This window comes from Lonchura striata, chromosome 2 (assembly GCF_046129695.1).
Source record: "Lonchura striata isolate bLonStr1 chromosome 2, bLonStr1.mat, whole genome shotgun sequence".
Classification (NCBI taxonomy): Eukaryota; Metazoa; Chordata; class Aves; order Passeriformes; family Estrildidae; genus Lonchura; species Lonchura striata.
Window position 1 is genome coordinate 90,724,996 of NC_134604.1, and position 18,059 is coordinate 90,743,054.

The 18,059-nt window shown below is 41.9% G+C and overlaps 1 protein-coding gene across 1 annotated transcript in view; it reads left to right on the forward strand.

Annotated features, from left to right (window-relative positions):
• SH3RF3 (SH3 domain containing ring finger 3) overlaps positions 1-17,786 on the forward strand; it is a 253,415-nt gene extending 235,629 nt beyond the window's left edge. Inside the window, exons 9-10 of the mRNA XM_021545582.3 lie at positions 4,425-4,762; positions 14,533-17,786. Coding sequence (XP_021401257.2) covers positions 4,425-4,762; positions 14,533-14,701 — 507 coding nt within the window. The 3' untranslated portion in view covers positions 14,702-17,786. The remainder of the gene's footprint in view (positions 1-4,424; positions 4,763-14,532) is intronic.
• The last annotated feature ends 273 nt before the right edge of the window (positions 17,787-18,059 follow it).

Genomic DNA, 18,059 nt, shown 5'->3' on the forward strand with positions numbered 1-18,059 from the left:
TGCAGAGGAAGAAAACTAAACCAGAATGTTCTGTGTATTTGGGTGGCTTAAAAATATATATCTGTATTAATATAGCCAGTACATGTAATTGGTATTTAGATTATGGCATGATTATTGCTTTGCAGACAGGGGACTCTGTTATCACTCAGTCATCAATGAGGTAGCTGCATTCTGTGCTCATCTCATCTCTGAAGCTGAAAGAAGAGCTAGTTATTATCTTCAAGTGAGTTATTAATGAGGGGAAAAATCATCCCCAATTACTATGAAGCAAAATATTTCAACATTTACATATCTCAGACTTTAATTTTGATCTAATCCTTCATGAGTTCTTAAGCTCAGACAGTATTCACTTTCCCAAACATTCTCACACTGATGTGTCAAGAGGAACTTACACCTGTCCAAGTGCTGGCTTCCCTAAGAGTATGCTCCAGGGTCACAGAAGTGCTGCCCATCTCATCCTTGTGCTGCTGGAGACTGATATCCTCTGAGATTCCTTCATCCTACACCAAAGGAACAGAGCCTCCACTGTCAGCTGTGCCAGAGAAAAAAATCTGAGTTGTCTTATACTGTCTATGTTCCCAGTCAGTTTTTTTTTTTTCTTAACTAGAAACAGCCTGGAATTTATTTGTAAGGGCTAATTTTGTTCTTTTTACTTTCCTTTGAATCCTTTTCAGATTAATGGTTTGGAAGTTTTGACTCTGAATGTCCTAGAATAAAACCTGGGCAACATAAAGGTGGTGATTGAAATTCATATAAACATGTGGGCAGTAACCAGGAGATGGGAGAAGTCCTGTCCACACTGTGAATCCGTCTATCAACACAGATGTGAAGGTCTGACCTTGGCAGATTCAGGGGGTAGGGATGTCAAACACAGTTTGCAGTCAATTGGAAATGTAGCTACTAGACAAAGAAAACTCAATAATTACACAGCTGTTTCAGTAGATTACAGATTTCCTAGAAAACAATAAAACAACCATCTGTGAATGGAAAAAAAAAGTAAACTGTTTTTATTTAATTCAAAAACATTTCTGAAAGTCATCAGATATCTCCCCTGTAAACTTCTTATCTCTTCAAAAGCGACACAGTCTGTAACCAATCAGTGTAGATTTCTCTGCAGTATTTATGTCCATTAATGCTTCATTGATTTACAGTGAAACTGCTGAAGGACTGTCTTCAATAGACATATAAATATTAATTTCTGGTGAAGGATGGCTGCTATTACACTAAATATTAAATTAATTCATAATACTTGGACATTTGCAATAAATCACTGCTGGGACTGCATACTAACATCCCATCCCATTCTTTTTTAATATTAAAGCTATGGAAAAGAGCTGGTTGCTCCCAAAGAAATGTAGAGCTTTGTAACACTAGAATCATGAACCAATTCCCACAGCACAAGGAGGAGTTTCAGCTTCTTCCCCTTTTGCAAACAGAGGGAGGCATGTAGTGGTTTAGGTTGAACTGCTGATCGCAGAAGATTCGAACCAAATCTGTTTCTCATGGACCACATCACAGTAGATTACCAGTTCCTGACAGTGCTTCTTCTGCTTGAAATGCTGTGAGCAGCATCAGCAGAGGATCTGGCCATGTGATACCACAAGGCTGAGAGCCAGACTCAAAGGGAGAAAGAGCTGGACATATTGTCTAATCTCCACACACACAAAGTGGTTGGTGTAGGTCACCTCTAAATATCTTGCCCAAGGCCACTGCTTGAAGGATGGTACTGCTCAGGTTTTGACTAGGCTTAGCAATTGAATTAAGTTACCTCTCTCTTCCAAGACCACAGAATCTTAGTTTCAAAAGTTGAGTAAAATGCTCAGTAGGGGCTAAAAATCAATTCTTTATTTTTCCTTTTATTAAAGTAGAACAAAGGATAGATCAGCAAGTTCATTATAGCTTTCTGTTTTCTAAGGGATAGTAGCTTAAGAGTAGAAATTTATGCCAGGGCTAACCCTATAGAGTGGAAGTCATTCTTGAAAACAAAACTGAACGACTGTCATCTGCTTTTTAATGTGTAGATGGGTATGAGTATATGAACCTCCTTCATTCCAAATATTTTTGTTTCTGTGCCTGAAATTATCTAAGTTGCCCAAGGTTTTTCTAATGAAATTTTGCCAAGGTATTTAAATTAGAAGCAAAAATTAGAAACACTGCTACCACAGAGGAATATTAATTGTTCGTTATACAGGGCTTTAGTTCACATAGTTATTTTGCATTTGCAAGACTGCCAATTAAAGAGCCTCAAAGTGCTCACTGCTGCACAATAGCCATTTCTCCAGAGCCCCACAATGGCTATTGTATTCTGTCACTGACCTTTGGACACCTTCAAATGCATATTGACACAGGATGCTGGGATCATTAGAGCTATTGTTTCAGTGTGCCACAGGGAAAGAAGAGTTTTGCAATTTCACTAAGAGCTTTAAAATTTTATATAATGATGACAGCAACAATATTTCTTAATTAGACAGCAAGAGAAAAACTGAAGCATGTTTTCTGGTGTTTCAGGTGAATTCCAGAATGCACACTTTTCATACAGTCCCTTTCCATCAGGAAAAAAAATATATTTATCAGGGTCATTTGGTCTGCTTTTCTGTTGTTTCCAGGGGAACTGATTTAATTTTTTTGACCTGGTGGTGCCATATGGCCAGCCTCCCTTAGCTTCCATGGATTCTGCCTGGGTGAACATCTTGACAGGATGGATCCTTTCATCCTGTAAGTGCAAAACTTTTTTTTAAAACATGACCAGTGGTATGCAGGAGACCAGGATCTGGATGCACAGATCACCCTAGGACAACAGTTCAGACTCTGCACTTCAAAAATCAGTGGACTTTGGCTCTGTGACAACTGTGCTTTGTTTTAAGTCTTCTGTATCTTGACATCTAAGGAATTTCTGTTTTCTTACCAGTCCGTGACAATTAAAGTGCGCAAACAAGAACTTTGGAAGCAGAGATACCAGGTACTCAAGTACATTTACTGTAGTAAATCCAAGCATCTTCTAAAATCTTCTATTTATTTTATTGTAGCTTTTCTATTCTTTAAAGCTGCTTTGATAAATTACTTCAGCAGTCAGGACATAAAAGAGCATCACTTTAAACCTTGCATAGGACATTTTGTCTACAGAGAATAAATAAATTACTGGCTTATACTTCCAAGAAGTGTTCCTACTTGAATATATAGAGTTTCTGTTCCATAAGTCTTGCTGTTGCTGGGTTTGATTTTATCCCCTGGGATCCTATTATTGAACAAATTATCAAATACAGCTAAACCTCACAGTCCTGAGCCTCTGAAGATAGTTTGGGTAATGGCTTGCACTTCCAACAAAAGAGGAAGAAATCTAATAGACCTTTGCAAAACTTATTGTATCATTTTTTAAAAATGGAAAATTTACTGCACAGCATTGCTGGTTACAACTCTAACCTATCATTGTGAAGCATATACCAGAGGATGGCCGGTTTCTACATATAAACATTAGCCAAAAAACTTTCAAGATGAAGGACATAGTATTTGGTATTTCTGTGTGCTTGAGGTAAATGTGTAGCAGGATTTCTCACACTGTTATAAAATCCAGAAGGTCAGATGTATTTTCTCAGGAACACAGACTAAACTTTTTTCTTCCCATTAATTGAAAGGGTGCTATTATCATCTTTTCATTTCTCTGTGTCAGAAACCCTTGCAGAACTTTGAAACCTCCCATGCACTGCCACTGCAATTGCCAATTGTGAATTTTGTGGTCTATCTTTGAACATCAAGGTGATACCTTTACCTTAACCCATAAGGGGAAGTGACCCCCTTCTGGGAGGGAGACACGAATAGTTATTGCTGTGTGATGCAGGATGTGAAGGGGAGTGTGTTCTGGAAAGAGCTGTTAAACCAGATTCTCATGCCTCCATTCTCCCTACTGTAAATCTGCATCAGGTAGTACAAGAGGCAGTAATGATGAGTGCTTCTCTTGCAGTGGGGTGGGATCTGAAATCTCTCCTCAGCCCATCGTGCTTCCCAGCAGAGGTTTTTAGCCATAGGTCCTGATTTCTTACTTGTGGGATATATCGATGTTGAGGGACAGGATTCTCCTTGAAGAGAGAGGGCAACACCTCTGCTTGCTGTCTTCTCGGAGTGGAAAGTTTGTAGCCAGTGTAGCTGCAGTCTTTCTTTGAAAAGGCACATTATCACTGCCTCCATAGATTTGAAAACGGGGATAATCTTTGCTGTATGTTTGGTCCTTACTCTACTGAATAAGTTGAAGCCCTTTTCAATGGGGAGGGATTTTCATAGGATCTCTGTTACAGAAAGTTCTACCTGGATCCACCTCTGTGGCAGTTTTGAGAGGTTTCCTGCCTCACACATTGAGGTTTTCCAAAAGGAAAACAAAAGGGACTTGGTATGTCTGCTCAATGCCCATGTTTTGTTTGGTTCCTTTGCAGAAGGAGAAGAAAAGCGGGCTGTTGAAACTTCTAGCAGGAGCATCAACAAAAAAGAAGTCACGCTCCCCACCATCTGTGTCCCCCACGCACGACCCCCAGACAGCCATTGAAGGAGTTCTGCAAGGGGCAGTGGGGCCTGAGCTGTCCTCCCTCTCCAGTCATGGCAGAGCCGGCTCATGCCCCATCGAGAGTGAAATGCAAGGAGCCATGGGGCTGGAGCCTCTGCACAGGAAAACAGGCTCCTTGGATTTGAATTTTTCCATCCCTTCACCTGCCAGGCCACCCCTCTCTTCCATGGCAGCTATTCGGCCAGAGCCCAAGCCTTTGCCCCGGGAAAGGTAAGTTGTGTTTCTCCTGAGGTTACCTGCATCCACGGGGAGCAATTGGAGGGGGGACAATATTTTAGCTTGTTCAAGATGGTGTTCTGTGGATTGACTGTACATGGCTCAGCTGTCTTTTAAGAAGACAGGGTTTACATGCATCTGCCCATTGAAAATCATTTGGTACACCATGTAGGTTTAAGAGCACCTGTCCATGACACTCCACAGCTCTAGTCTAAATGTGGAGAACAGCAGTTCTTTCACAGCCCAAATGGTGTAAATGCTGTTGGCAAATGCCATGTTTTAAATGAGATTCCAGTATCTTAACTTAAGTAATAAGTTAAAGGAATTGGCATATTATGTCCAATCTGGACATGTCCTGTTCTGCAATATCAAAGACTATTGCAAATTCTTTGTGTTTAGAATACATACAGATATGGCCATCTTCAGTGAACTGTTAACAAAAATGTAGCTCATTTCTAGAGAGGGATGTACCAGTGATTCTGGAGTACATTTCAGCAGCCTGCTCTCCACCTTGGTACCTCAGAGTAACTGACTTCACAAACCTGAAAAAAGAAGAATAGGAATACCAAAATACAAAAGCACGTGGAGAGAGCGATAACTGACCAGAAAAGAGCTGGGGGTTGCAGAAAAGAGATAGGTCTACATGTGCAGAGTCACACTGGCTTCAGGTAGATCTTTTCTATAAGTCTGCAGCTTGAGAACTGGGAAATGAATAAACAATACACAGCTACAGTGCTGTTGAAATGCTTTCCACTCAGAAGGTGATAGAGAAAAACAGGTATTTTACAAAAACATTGAAGAATTTGCAATAGTCTTTTGTATTGCAGAACAGGACATGTCCAGATGGGACATAATATGCCAATTCCTTTAGACTGAAGGGAATGGATTGGGCAAGGCACCTGACCCTGAATCCTGTTGGGATCATGAAGCAGATGATGTGTAATAAGGGGCATTACAGGACTGTCCATACCTTACACAGTGTTTTACTGAATGCAGGTTGGAATTCAGTTGAGAAGGTGACAGTGACACCATAACATACTTAAACTTTTCTAAGGCATCTGGTTTGTTACAATAAAACCCCTTGCTGAGTAAACTGTACATAACCAACCCAGGAGGTACTAAGTGGACTGAAAACTGGCATCAAATCTTAATCTACATAAGAAATCACTAGAAAATGGAGATTAATGTATGTAGTGCAGCCCAATGGGAGTGGGGTCCTGAACCTGAACTGTTCACATAAAACTTTTGCTGTTTGCAGAATGAGGACTGAAGTGGGAGGTGGGTGATGGGCAGGGCAAATCTGTTGGTACAGAGCTAAATCAGCTCCTGGTCAGGTGAAAACAGTAACAATGTATTTCGGAAGAGGGAAATCTGATGCAAAGTGAAATGGACTCAGAGAAACATCATAAGAAAAATGGAAGATTTAAAACTATACACTTGCGATGAGAGACACAGGGAGCTCTGGCACACCTGGTAAAGGGTGTAGGGATGGCATGGCAACAGTTTGCAAGAGACTGCAGTCAGGACAGACATGGGAATATTTTTACACTCGATTTGGCATTTTTTCTAAGAGAGATGCTTTTGTTCAGGTGCAGCTGTTAGACTTGAAGCAGAAATAAATACAGGCAAATCCTTCAGCATTTTAATGAAGGCAGTGGGAACAGACTATCACAGTAGTCTCTTGCCCTTAAAATCCATGAAAAACTAATTTAGTAAAAGGAGTGAAAAACCAATCCCTATTTAGGCACACTTAATTTGGTCTACATCAGTTCAGATTAATGCTATAAGAAAAGTTAAATCAATATTAACCAGATTTAGCTCCACTGTAACTGAATCAGTGGGCTGTTGCACCTTTAGTTAAATGTGACCATGAAGAGAAGTTAGGTAGTACAGCTCCTGATGTCTCCAGCGCTGGATGTTAATGTGCTGCTCTCAAAGCTTTACTACAGAGAACTCCAGACACGTTATGTAATATGCCAGGGCTAGTCCCATACCGTAGAAATTTCTCAGTCCACTTCAGGGTGGTCCAGGATGTTAACTGATGACTATTTTAAGTGTCAGAATAGAACCAGTGAGACAAAGATTACCTGGATCCTCTTAGCTATGCTGGAATCAGGAGCAAATAGATTTAGAGTGCTAAAACTGAGTAAATACTTCAGCTGCAGTATATGGTGATAAGGAACTTCCTCTGATTTTACGTATTTTAATTCCTGAGTCTTAAATCTGAAAATGAGCTATAATTGAAGTAACCATAATTATACACAGCAGGCAAGATTCTTTAATTGATTTATGAATTAACTTCCATATCATTGATGTATCTGCATTCCTTAACTGATCATATGGGTTTTTTCATGTCCACAATGGGAAATATTAATTACCTTCATGCACTAGGAAGGATAATGCTTAGTCCTGGAATAATCTGAGCAGATACATTAAACACTTGTCTGCTAGAAATTCATCCCACATCCATCTGTGCTCATTAAATCATCAAATTTCTCAGAAGTACCAAATTATTTTTTTTTTTAAACAAATTATGGTTTTCAAACCACTTGTTCTTTTCACATCTGGCAATGAAGCAACTTGCATTCAACGTCACTCAGCTCCATATTTTGCTTGTTTGCATTTTGGTGCATTTCATACGCACAGTAGGAGCAATTCTCTGAGAAAGAAAAGGGAGGAGAGGGAAAAAAAGGTTAGATAAACAGATTCAGATGCTGGAAGAAATTTTAAAAAGCTGCAAAGCATTTCAGTACACTTAGCTGTACTTGGCTTTCTATCTCCCAACGCCCATCTGTGCACACAGAAACAGAGCACTGAAAGGTTGGAAGAAGTAGCACATTCCTTAATATTTACGGCATTCAAAAAGAGGCTCATGCAGGCAGCAAAGCACTGCTACTTTTCCTATAGGGGTTGGCTTGCAGCTCCAGCACTCACCACATCCAGGTTACCAATCAAACCCAGTGCACCAAGAGCTGCATTAAAGGGCTCTGATTACTTGCATCTCACTCACTATTTAAGGGATGAATTGCCTATTCTGCTACCTGACAGTGCAGATCTTTCTGGGAGTTGCAGTCAGAAAACAGGTAGACAGAAAGGTAAGGCAAATTTCACCCTCTTGGAGGTTCTGTTAATGTTTATACTCTTAGTGGTTTTTTTGTTTTGTTTTATTTTGTTTTGCTTTTTTGGTTTTTTTTTTACACAGAGAGGAGAAATTATATTCTTCTTCTTGATATTCCAAAGCCTGGCTATGGATGACTGGAATAGAAAAGGAATTGCTCTTAGCTCTCCTGTCATTTACCCTTCATATTTGTCTAGTTTGCTATGATAGTCAGAGTTCATCTCTGCCTTCTGGGTGTAGTTTCCACTACCAGTTTATAAAACCACATTCCTTCAGATGCTCTTTGCCATAAAGCATCCAGCAATGCAAGCAGCAGAGCAGAGAAATTTCCCAGGTGGTGTCCTTGTCACTTCATGTGGCAGTGATTGACTGCCAAGTGAATATCCCATCAGGCTGTGTGTGCCCCACACACTCTTTTCCACCTACTGCTCCATCCAGTTTCTGCTGGTATGATGAACAGGACCACTACAGGGACACACTGTGGTGAGGCAGGCACTGGGCCAGGGCCTTGCCCACATCCCACCACATTGTTGGCTTACAGGAGGGATGTGCTGTGCGCCTGGCAGCACCAAAACAAAATACTTCCCTTGCCACCCCCTTAAAGAAAATGTGACTGTACATTAAGCAAAACAGGAGAGTTGAGTGTGCATGTGTGTGTTCATGAGTCATGTTCCCTCGCTGCCTGGCACTGTTCCCAGAGGCAAACCTGAGTAAAACATGTCACGCGTTGTTGACTCCTTTATAGTAGCTGGCACTAACTCTGCTATGTTATATTGTGATAAAGCAGCTGTGGCCAGACTTATTGTCACGACTGGCATATCTGTACTGTGTTTCTATGGTTTTTGTGCAGCCTTCAACCAAGCTATAACCACAACAGTGCTGCAGAATAAGATGGGAGCAGTAAGTTTGACCTTTAAAATAGATTCCTCCATGTTTCCATGTATCTTTCTACAAATCACTGCCACATTAGAAATTGAGCTCCCAATTCAAGGAAGCATTCAAGCATGTGCATAACGCCCATTGACTTCAATTTTGCTGTGCTCATATGTCTTCTTTGCCAAAAAGCGAAGCAGAAGAAGGGTTCTTTTTATTCCTGAAAAGTGATACTAGAAAAATGACCCAAGGAGTAATTTCTGACTGAACAGTGACATGTATTCACATGGTTAAGTGCTTCTTTGAGTAGGGATACCTGCCTTAGAACTGGAAACCAACCATCAACCATCTCAGAAATTGAATCCTGAGATATTTCCAGTAGAAATGTAAAAGACCCAACTGAGACTTGTTCTTCTAAAGCTGCTGATTCAGTCACCATGCTATGGAGAAGCAGGTTTTGGCTTGTAGTGTGCAGAGGTGTCTGACAGGTCCCTGCAATTTGCCAGTGAAAGGATGAAAAAACAGAGCTCCACCGGTAAACAAGAGCAATGGTTAACTGGACTAGAATGGCCCATTGGCACTGATTATCCATTGCCTCCAAAACTGTGTATCCCTAATGCACCTGTTGGAGTCACAGAACTGCAATCTGACCCTAATGCATGATACTTCAAGAAAGAGGAACTTGCATTAAGCATCAAAATTCAAGCACTCTAAATGGAATCAGATTGGAGGTTAATCTGATTAATTTGCCTCCTAATGCAGGCCTAATTTGCCTCATTGCACATTTTCTTAAGATGCTCTAGTTCCATCAGTGTCCTGGATACACATATTTACTCAGTGAGCATTTTGGAGTTTTTTAAGAGTGTCTGTGGCTGAGTTCAGCCATTAATTACTGATCAGTTCTGGTCAATACTGTTCAGTGCCTGCCTGCACACTGACAGAGGGCCTGTGTGAGTCATTCAGACCAGACAGGACTCCTACACAGCCAGAGTGTGTGTGAGATGAGTCTCTCTCTGTGGAAAGTGTGGCACGAGGCTTTGCAGCTGAAGGAGTCAGAGAAGCCACTTTCCCCACATCTGCACTACTCAGTGCATTTCATCATGGTCACTTGCTAGAGATATTCCAACCTCTGCAAAAGGTGGGGTGGTTCCCATGTCAGAGCCTTGACTCACATCCAGAGCAGCATCTTGTGCACTAAATGAGGCAGGCATCATGCGGGGAAAATAGTATAATAGCAATCATATAATGAAAGATTATATTGCAAGACAGCAGAAGTAAAGTCATGGACAATTTTATTTGCCTTTTTCTTCATCTCAGATGCATGGGTGTGAAATACTTGTGTTCTGTTAAGGTTGTAGATGTCTTTATGTATGTACACATGATATTTTTAATGATTTTGCTTCTTAAAAAGAAACGAGACCAGAACTTCCATCATGTGACATCTGTTTGAGGTTAGGAGTCTTACTTGCACCTTCCAGATTTCAGTAGGAGAAGCAAAGGGAGGGCTGGGTGGGAGAGGTGTTTCTTTTGGCTGTGAAAACAAGTGCTATGAATACAGGGGACAGGAGGATTGCAAGGTCTTTGCTGACAGCAGAGGATGGACCTATTCCCAGCTCAGTGAGATAATTGCTTCCAGAGTGCCCATCTCATCCTCAGCCCCAGTGCCAGCCTCTACCGATGCAGTCTCCTACTTCTTGGGATTCCATGTCCCTGCCCCAGGCTCCCTCCCACCAAGGCTTTTTGCTCTTCCAGACTCAGCTTATCAGAGTTTTCCCCCTCAGCAGCCATACCGACACCTTCTATCAGGGCTTCCAGTTTCATCACAGTCACATTTCTTCCTCTGCTCCCAGTTTTTCTCCCTCTGCTCCCAGTTTTTCTCCCATCAGCTTCTCTCTTCCTCCACCTCGTCCCTTACTTTACCCCCCTCTCCAGCTCCCTGAGGCTTCCCTGCCCAGGAAAAACCCATTCCCTGTCCTTGCTGATACTACTTGCAGCCTCTCCTCATGCATTATCTCTTGTGCACCAAGGACCCTTCCCAGGCCACTGCCCATCGTGGGCAGTAGCCTCCAGGGATGCAGTGCCCAATCCAAGGATGCCACAGCAGCCAGCAGTGGGGATGTCCAACATAAAGTCTGTCCTCTAAGAGAAAAATACAAGAGGCCCAGTACTAAGAAAGAAAGAGAAATGCAACCTCTGAGGTCCCACAGAGCTAGGACAGCTTGGAGCATGAATCAGCAGAGATTGTACTTTCAGTGCTCATACAAGCCTAAACATGTGCCATTTTGGGGTGGTTTGAACGTTCTTAAACCTGGTTTAAAAGTGAGTGGATGATTTTCTGAAGGAACACCATTCCTTACAGAGCAATGGGACCACAGGACAGGTCTTTGCTCCCAAATATAGGACTTGAGAGCAGTTTGTGGTAGTGATCATATGGGTCCTGCTGGTGCTGCGAAACCCCCCATGTTATTCTTGGAAGTGATGAGGCCATTGGGCTGTATGTTGGACCTTCAACCTGATACAGCCAACTGCTGTGGAGAATTTGGGCCAAAATGATTAACATTTGTCAGAATTGTAACTATATAAGACAGATTTACACAATTTACAACAGAAAATACCAAATATTGTTATTGTTGGTCAGAGGTGGCTGCCACACTTGTCATTATAATTGTTGATCAGCTAATTAGTATTTTTGAAAGTTGGTAATTTAGAGGTGGAATGTGACACAGACAAAATTGAGAAGACTGAGATCCATCTAAAATGCCAAGCGACAGTTTGGTATAGGAAAACCTACAATTTTACAGCATCTTCTCAAAAAAAGAACAAAAGAGGAAATTAAAAGTGGAGATATAAATAGAAGTATCCCGGACTGCCTTTTTGGGAGTGAGGGAGCATGTCTGGGAGAAGAGACCTTTTCTGCCAAAAAAATACAGCTAATAGCTGTCCTTAGGTTTCATTCCAGAGGATAAGCGAGGCTGAGGTGCCACCTGGAGGTGCAGAGGGACGGCACAGCTCCCTGTGCCAGCGCAGTGCCAGGATGCTGCCCTGCAGCCCCGCCGGGCTGCCTCTCCCTGCTTCAAACCTCGCGTGGGAAAAGGCATTGCATCTTTTTTCATCTCTCACAGAGGAGTTCTGAACTGATTTGCAAGGTCTTTCCTAGCTAGTATTTTGTTCTTCTATCAAAAACCTCTGCTACTATCTTAGGAGGTAGTAATTAACTGTAGTTAATTAAATTTAAACCATAGCATTTAAGGTTTCCCGAATGGGGGAAAGTGCTTAATTTTGTAATGCAATGACTCAGATTTATTTCTCTAAATTGCTAAGAAGATGCTGTGTAGAACTCCTTTTATGACAGTGGGTGCATTCCTGTTGAGTGTGGTCACCTGCCTCCTTGTGTGAACCATTTAGGGACTAGCAGCTCATCACTCTGAGGACGTAGTTTTGCTTTAAAAGGATATCTCTGTGCTTTTGGTATAATGTGAGGTGCTGGCAGTCTCAGCTGGGTCTTCAGAGTGACCCTGCCCAAGACACCACCTTTTTCTGAGTTTCTGTTTCCTGAGTTTCAAGAACTGTCTGTGAGTACCTCCACAGGACTCAACTAATGTTGAGGTCCGACCTTTTTTGATTTCTCAAGGCCTCTTGATTTCCTGATGCAGAGCTCCAATATGTTGTGATTGTGCATAAGAGTAGTGAGACCTGAAACTTGGCATCATCTTAGCTGAAATTGTTCCACTCTGATAATTTAATTAATCAACACTGCAGCAGAGTGTTTGAAATAATGTGTGCATTCATTTGCATAATGAGTGTAATTGGCAAAGCTTCATATTATAAGTGTAGCAGTTCCACAGATGATAGCTTGATAGACCATTTTCCTGCACACGTTTCAACCCCTGTTATTTGCTTTTCCACTGAGGAAGGAAGTGACAACTAGATTTATTAACCAAGGTACAGAGAGTATCAGCAAATTTTTGACGGCGCTTGAACACATATATTTTCCATGACCATGTTGCTCTGTCAAGATAAAAAAGCCATAGTCAGGTATTAGAACAGAACCCCTGCTTCAAATGGAGTTTAATGCTTTTCCAAGCAATGGGTTGTTTGGCTGTGGGGATGTCCAGACATAGAGTCAAAGCTGATATTTCCAGTGTCGTGCCAAAATGGAGTGCCTAGTTTCAGAGCTGAAGTCACTAGGCACCTGGGCAAAATCTGCAAAGAAAGTGGGTGACTGCCACTGGAGATCCCCTAGCTTTAGTACTGTGTCACTGGGCATGGCCTCAGGGCATGGTCCACAGCCTTCAAGGCATGTTAAAGTCCCCAGGGACAGGATATTATCTTAGATAAATACTCAACCTTGTTACAAACAGGACGCCGGCGTTGGTGGCCAGGCAGCAGTTGTGAATATATTCTCAGGAGATGGGCTTTAGGTAATCAATTGGCAACTTTAACTGTCTTACTATATTCATTACTTTGCAATTAGTAAGACAGTTATTGACTGTTAACCAAATGCCAGATGACTGCAGAAGTGCTGAAGGAAAAAACAACCGTGCAGTCGGAATATATTCCCTGCTCTGCACACAAGCGCATTGATATAAAATGGCCCGGTCTGTGCTCTCAGCAGGACGCCTGCTGATCAGCTCTGAGTGCAGAATAGCTGTATCAGGCTCAGACACATCATTACTTCATTGAAATGAAGTGACACTTGACAACTAAGTTCCCAGAGAGCCCTGGGAATGGTTCAGGACTAGGGCTCCCTGTTGGTTTGGAGAGTGCTTTGAAAGTCACTTGATACCTCTCCATTTTAGCTTCCCTTCCAGGTTTGAGGGACTCAAAGTACATTCTCAAGACGCATTATAAGAAGAAAAATGTGAACTGCTTTAGCTAACATCTGCTGGTGTCACAGGCAGTGGGAGCATTGCAAACCCCATTTTTCATCATCAGTGGGCAAGGGAAGAGAGTGTATCATATATCTAGATTTCTGTAAGGTCTTTGACATGGTCCCTCACAACATCTCTCTTTAAACTGGAGAGGGATGGATTTTATGGGTGGACTGTTTGGTGGATCAGGAGTTGGTTGGACGGTCACATCCAGACAGTAGTGGTCAATGGCTCAATGTCCTATTGGACACTGATGAAAAGTGGTGTCCCACTGGAACCAGTGCTGTTCAATATCTTTATCAATAACATAGATGGTGGGATTGAGGGCGCCCTCAGGAAGTTTGCAGATGACACCAAGCTGATTTATGCAGTTGACATATGGGTTCTGAGCAACCTGCTTGAGTTGAAAATGTCCCTGCTTCTGGCAGAGGGGTGGAACTAGATGACCTTTAAAGTCCCTTCCAGCCCAAATTGTTCTATCACTCTATGATGCTATGAGGAGTTTTGGATGGAGCAAATGAAGAGCTGAATAAGACATGTTACAGCAGAGATGTAGCACTAAGATAAAGCAGCCAAGTCCTGGCACAGGCCGAGCACACAGCTGGGAGCAAAGATAACATGAGTGGTCCATCCATTAGACAACACGTTTCTCCTTTCATAGACTGGCTCCAGAGTACATCCTGGTCAATTGTCCAGCTATGGTGGCCAGAAATTTCCATCTTACTCAGTTTTAGTAGAAAATGTAGCTGCATTGTGGAGCTACATTTTCATACAACTAGTGTGTGAAAATGTAACCTATTGATATTTCCAAAAGTTTTTTTCCCAAGATCTCTGGTATTGGTGCCCAGCTGCTCCCATCAAGTGCAGATTTACCAAGTCTTGGCACATTTTTCTCTCCAAAGGTACCGCGTTGTGGTCCCATACCCACCGCAGAGCGAGGCGGAGATCGAACTGAAGGAAGGTGACATTGTGTTTGTGCACAAGAAACGGGAGGACGGCTGGTACAAAGGGACGTTGCAGAGGAACGGCAGGACGGGCCTCTTCCCCGGGAGCTTTGTCGAAAGCTTCTGAGGACGAATCGCCGCTCTCTCAACTGAGGAGCTTTCAGGGGAAACTGCATAGCACAAGAAAAGACAGCAAAGAGAAACTGGACTGATAACCACTGCCATTTTTATTTCCAAAGACTTCCCCCAGGCCCTTCAGTCTGCAGCTCTGGAGACACAGTGTCCTGCTGTGCTCCTGAGACCACGTGCGGTGCATACAGTGGTATGTTGAAGTAGTGCCTTCCACCTGGAATCACAGACTGAAAGGACGCCCATCTGGACTGTAGTAACCTAAACTCTGGCTGTTAACCTTTTGTGTAAATTATAGAGAAGATATCTTTAAAAAAAAATTAAGAGGAAAGCTGTTATATTGCTGTAACTTATTTGTCAGAGCTGCAGTGTTCTTATTACTGGCCTATGCAAGATGGATTTGAGAGTTCAAGGAGGTGTGCTAGGAAGCTCTTAAACTGGGATTTTGTTTTTACCAAGGGATGAAGAGAGGAGGGTGGAGAAAACCCCAGGTAAAGATCAGTGCATCATTGTGCAAGTAAGAATGAGGAGTCAAAATGTTAATGTCATGCTTTCTATATACCTCAAAGATATGCTGCGCGGGTTTGTTGGTGCGTGTCGGTGTTCAGTACTCAGAGTGCCACAGCACCCCGTGTCCTAGCACTGCTGCCAGGGAGGTCCTGGAGGAAGCACGGCTCCACCATTAAACTGTGGTTATTTGAGCAGAATCCCTTTTGCCTGTCTTCTGCCCGTATTATATGCAGCATGGATTTTTGTCCTTTGGTATCACTTTCCATTGCTTTTTTGTACGACGTACCTTTTTACTGTAAGAATTGCTCTACTTTATATATATTCCTACTAGATCAGACATTTCCTCTTTTTCATACATCTGGTGCTATTTTTTTTAATTGTTAGAGATTTGGTTAAACAGAGAGGCTGCAACAAGATTTGCATTCAACATATGAAATTAGAGACATACCCGAAGATTGAGATCAGACTGCTTGTTCTTGCATCATAGAGGAAAAGAGAAAAAGCTGCATGGTCACCGATAAATATACCTGGGGGGGCTGCCTGTGGAACACACACATGCTTGCTCTCTCCTACATATTTAGAGTGGCTGAAGACCCATGCTGAAGCACCGCGTTCTGTCTGGAGAGTGATAATGACTCCAGAATTTGAAGTAATTCCCAGAGGAGTCATTTACATTGACTTTTTCATGGCAATAAGAAGAACACTGCAGGTTCTAGCACACGCAGGGACCGTGGAGTTTTCCTCTGTCGTTGCATGACAGAGACAAGAGCTGATCTGCGACAGCAGTAATTAGTGTTATGGAAATGTGATTTCTTACTGTAGAAATGTACAGTTCTGGAGACTGTTGGATTTCTTAACGTCGTCAAGCTACAATACAAACTGTATCAGGCAATATAAGCTTCCATCTACCAGGGACTTAAAGGTGCAATAAATGTGACTTTAGCCAGTAATTTGTATGAAAAAGAATGAGAAAAAAAGTCATAATGCAACTGTTGAGAGTATTTAAAAAGACATCGGTTCTTGAGGAGTGAATTGTGTTGAAAGGCCTTTCATACCTATATCCATACCTTGCCTCTGACAGCAGCTGGCTGTTTGCCAAAGCCCACATGTGGTGGGTGTTTAGAAGTTTGTCAGAGGCACCGTAACCTGGAGATGATCTTATTAAAACAAAGAGGCCTGGTGGGTGAACATCATCACTGCGTTGCCAGTATTTCATATGCGAAGGTGTAAGTTTTGTTTTCATTCAAGCTGTGTGTACTAGTACATATCAAAACCCATGTAAGTGAGCGTTCATGTTTAAGTTCAGCTCTGTGACTTTGTTCTCTGTAAAATAAGTTCTTCTTGCTGTCACATGTTAACAAACAAATTCCAGAAACACAGTTCATGGCCAAGTATAGCACCTTCAAACCAGGAGGCGTCACTTTCAGGGTGTTTCTTTTTATACTTGATGTTGCCGCATTTGTTGATATTCCAGATTGTAATGAGTCAGTCACTAAAAATTTAGTTACTGTCAAGAGGAAATTGCCTTTTTATAACCAATAAGAGACTGAAGAAACGTCTTCTGGAAAGACTTGCTTGAGATTAGAGCCATATCTGTTCCACTTATTTGGTCCAGGTCAGAACTGGTGTCACTGCACCTCAAACAGTAACTGCACAGTTGGTCAGTCAGCAATGCCAAAATGTGTGTTAATGATTCCAATAAAAATTCTGGGTTAGATCTGTCAGAGATGAGATTTTTTTCTGACAACTTACAGTGGTTAAAACACTCTTAAAATTCTGTTTCATGGTGTATTTACTACACTCAAAAAAACAAAACAGGATGTCAACTTGCATGCTGCCTATTCTGTTTAGCCAGATCTAAAATGGTTCCAGATTTCCACCATTTTATCATTAACTCTAAGAGGACAAAAGTTGGTGTGTGAGAGGATCAAGGAAAATGTGCAGATGTCATATCACATCATTAAATCAGTGCTTTAAAATAGATTTTGCAAGGAGGATGATGGTTTTCTGAATGGTCAACAACCCTTTGAGTCATATTTTTCTTCTAGTAAAAATATTGGGGGAAAGGGGGAGGAGGTGTTCTATTTTGATAGCAGCTGTTTCTGGGCCTGCTTTATTGCTTATCGCAGTTTGGGTTACTGAGTAATCTTCTTGGACAAATCACTTCCATGCCAGGAGCACAAGTATTAAGGTGAACTTAATACAGCCCAGTGATACAAAAACATGACCCAGTGCCATTCAGAAAGTTCTAGACTGTGAGAGGTTTGACTAGTACTGTGGTCTAGTTTTTACCTGTCATGCCAGGAAAAGAGGGAGGAGCGGGCATCTCCATCTCCTGCAACAGGGCAGGGAAAAGATTCCTTCTGGTGGCCTCAGTTTGTAGAACGCCAGGTTTGTTCTTCTAGAAATGGGTTCAAGTAATTGAACAGTTCCTTTGAACTTTGCACAGCTCAGAAAATGTTTTTGTTATACATGAATGTTAACGTGGTTTAGGAAATGTTGGCAGATATGAGTAAAAATGAACTACAATGACTGTGTTTCTGATTCTTTAAATAAAATAAGTACTAAGGCAACTTGACTGAGGTTTCTCTCTCTATTAGACAACAAGGTGAACAAGCAGTGTAGACAGCTCTGAGGTTTGCAAAGAAAACAGGGAAAACTGGTCTGCAAACCCTGTAGTAATTCCGATATAAATAAAAACCTGTTAGGGGTAAGAAATGCCTGAACAGGCGTCAGAATGTCTGGTTCTTCTTTTGGCACATCTGGGATTTCTTCAAAATATTAAGAAGTTAACAACTTACCTGTGGAGAAGAGGTGTGTAGGTCCAGAGGAAGAAAGTGGGTACA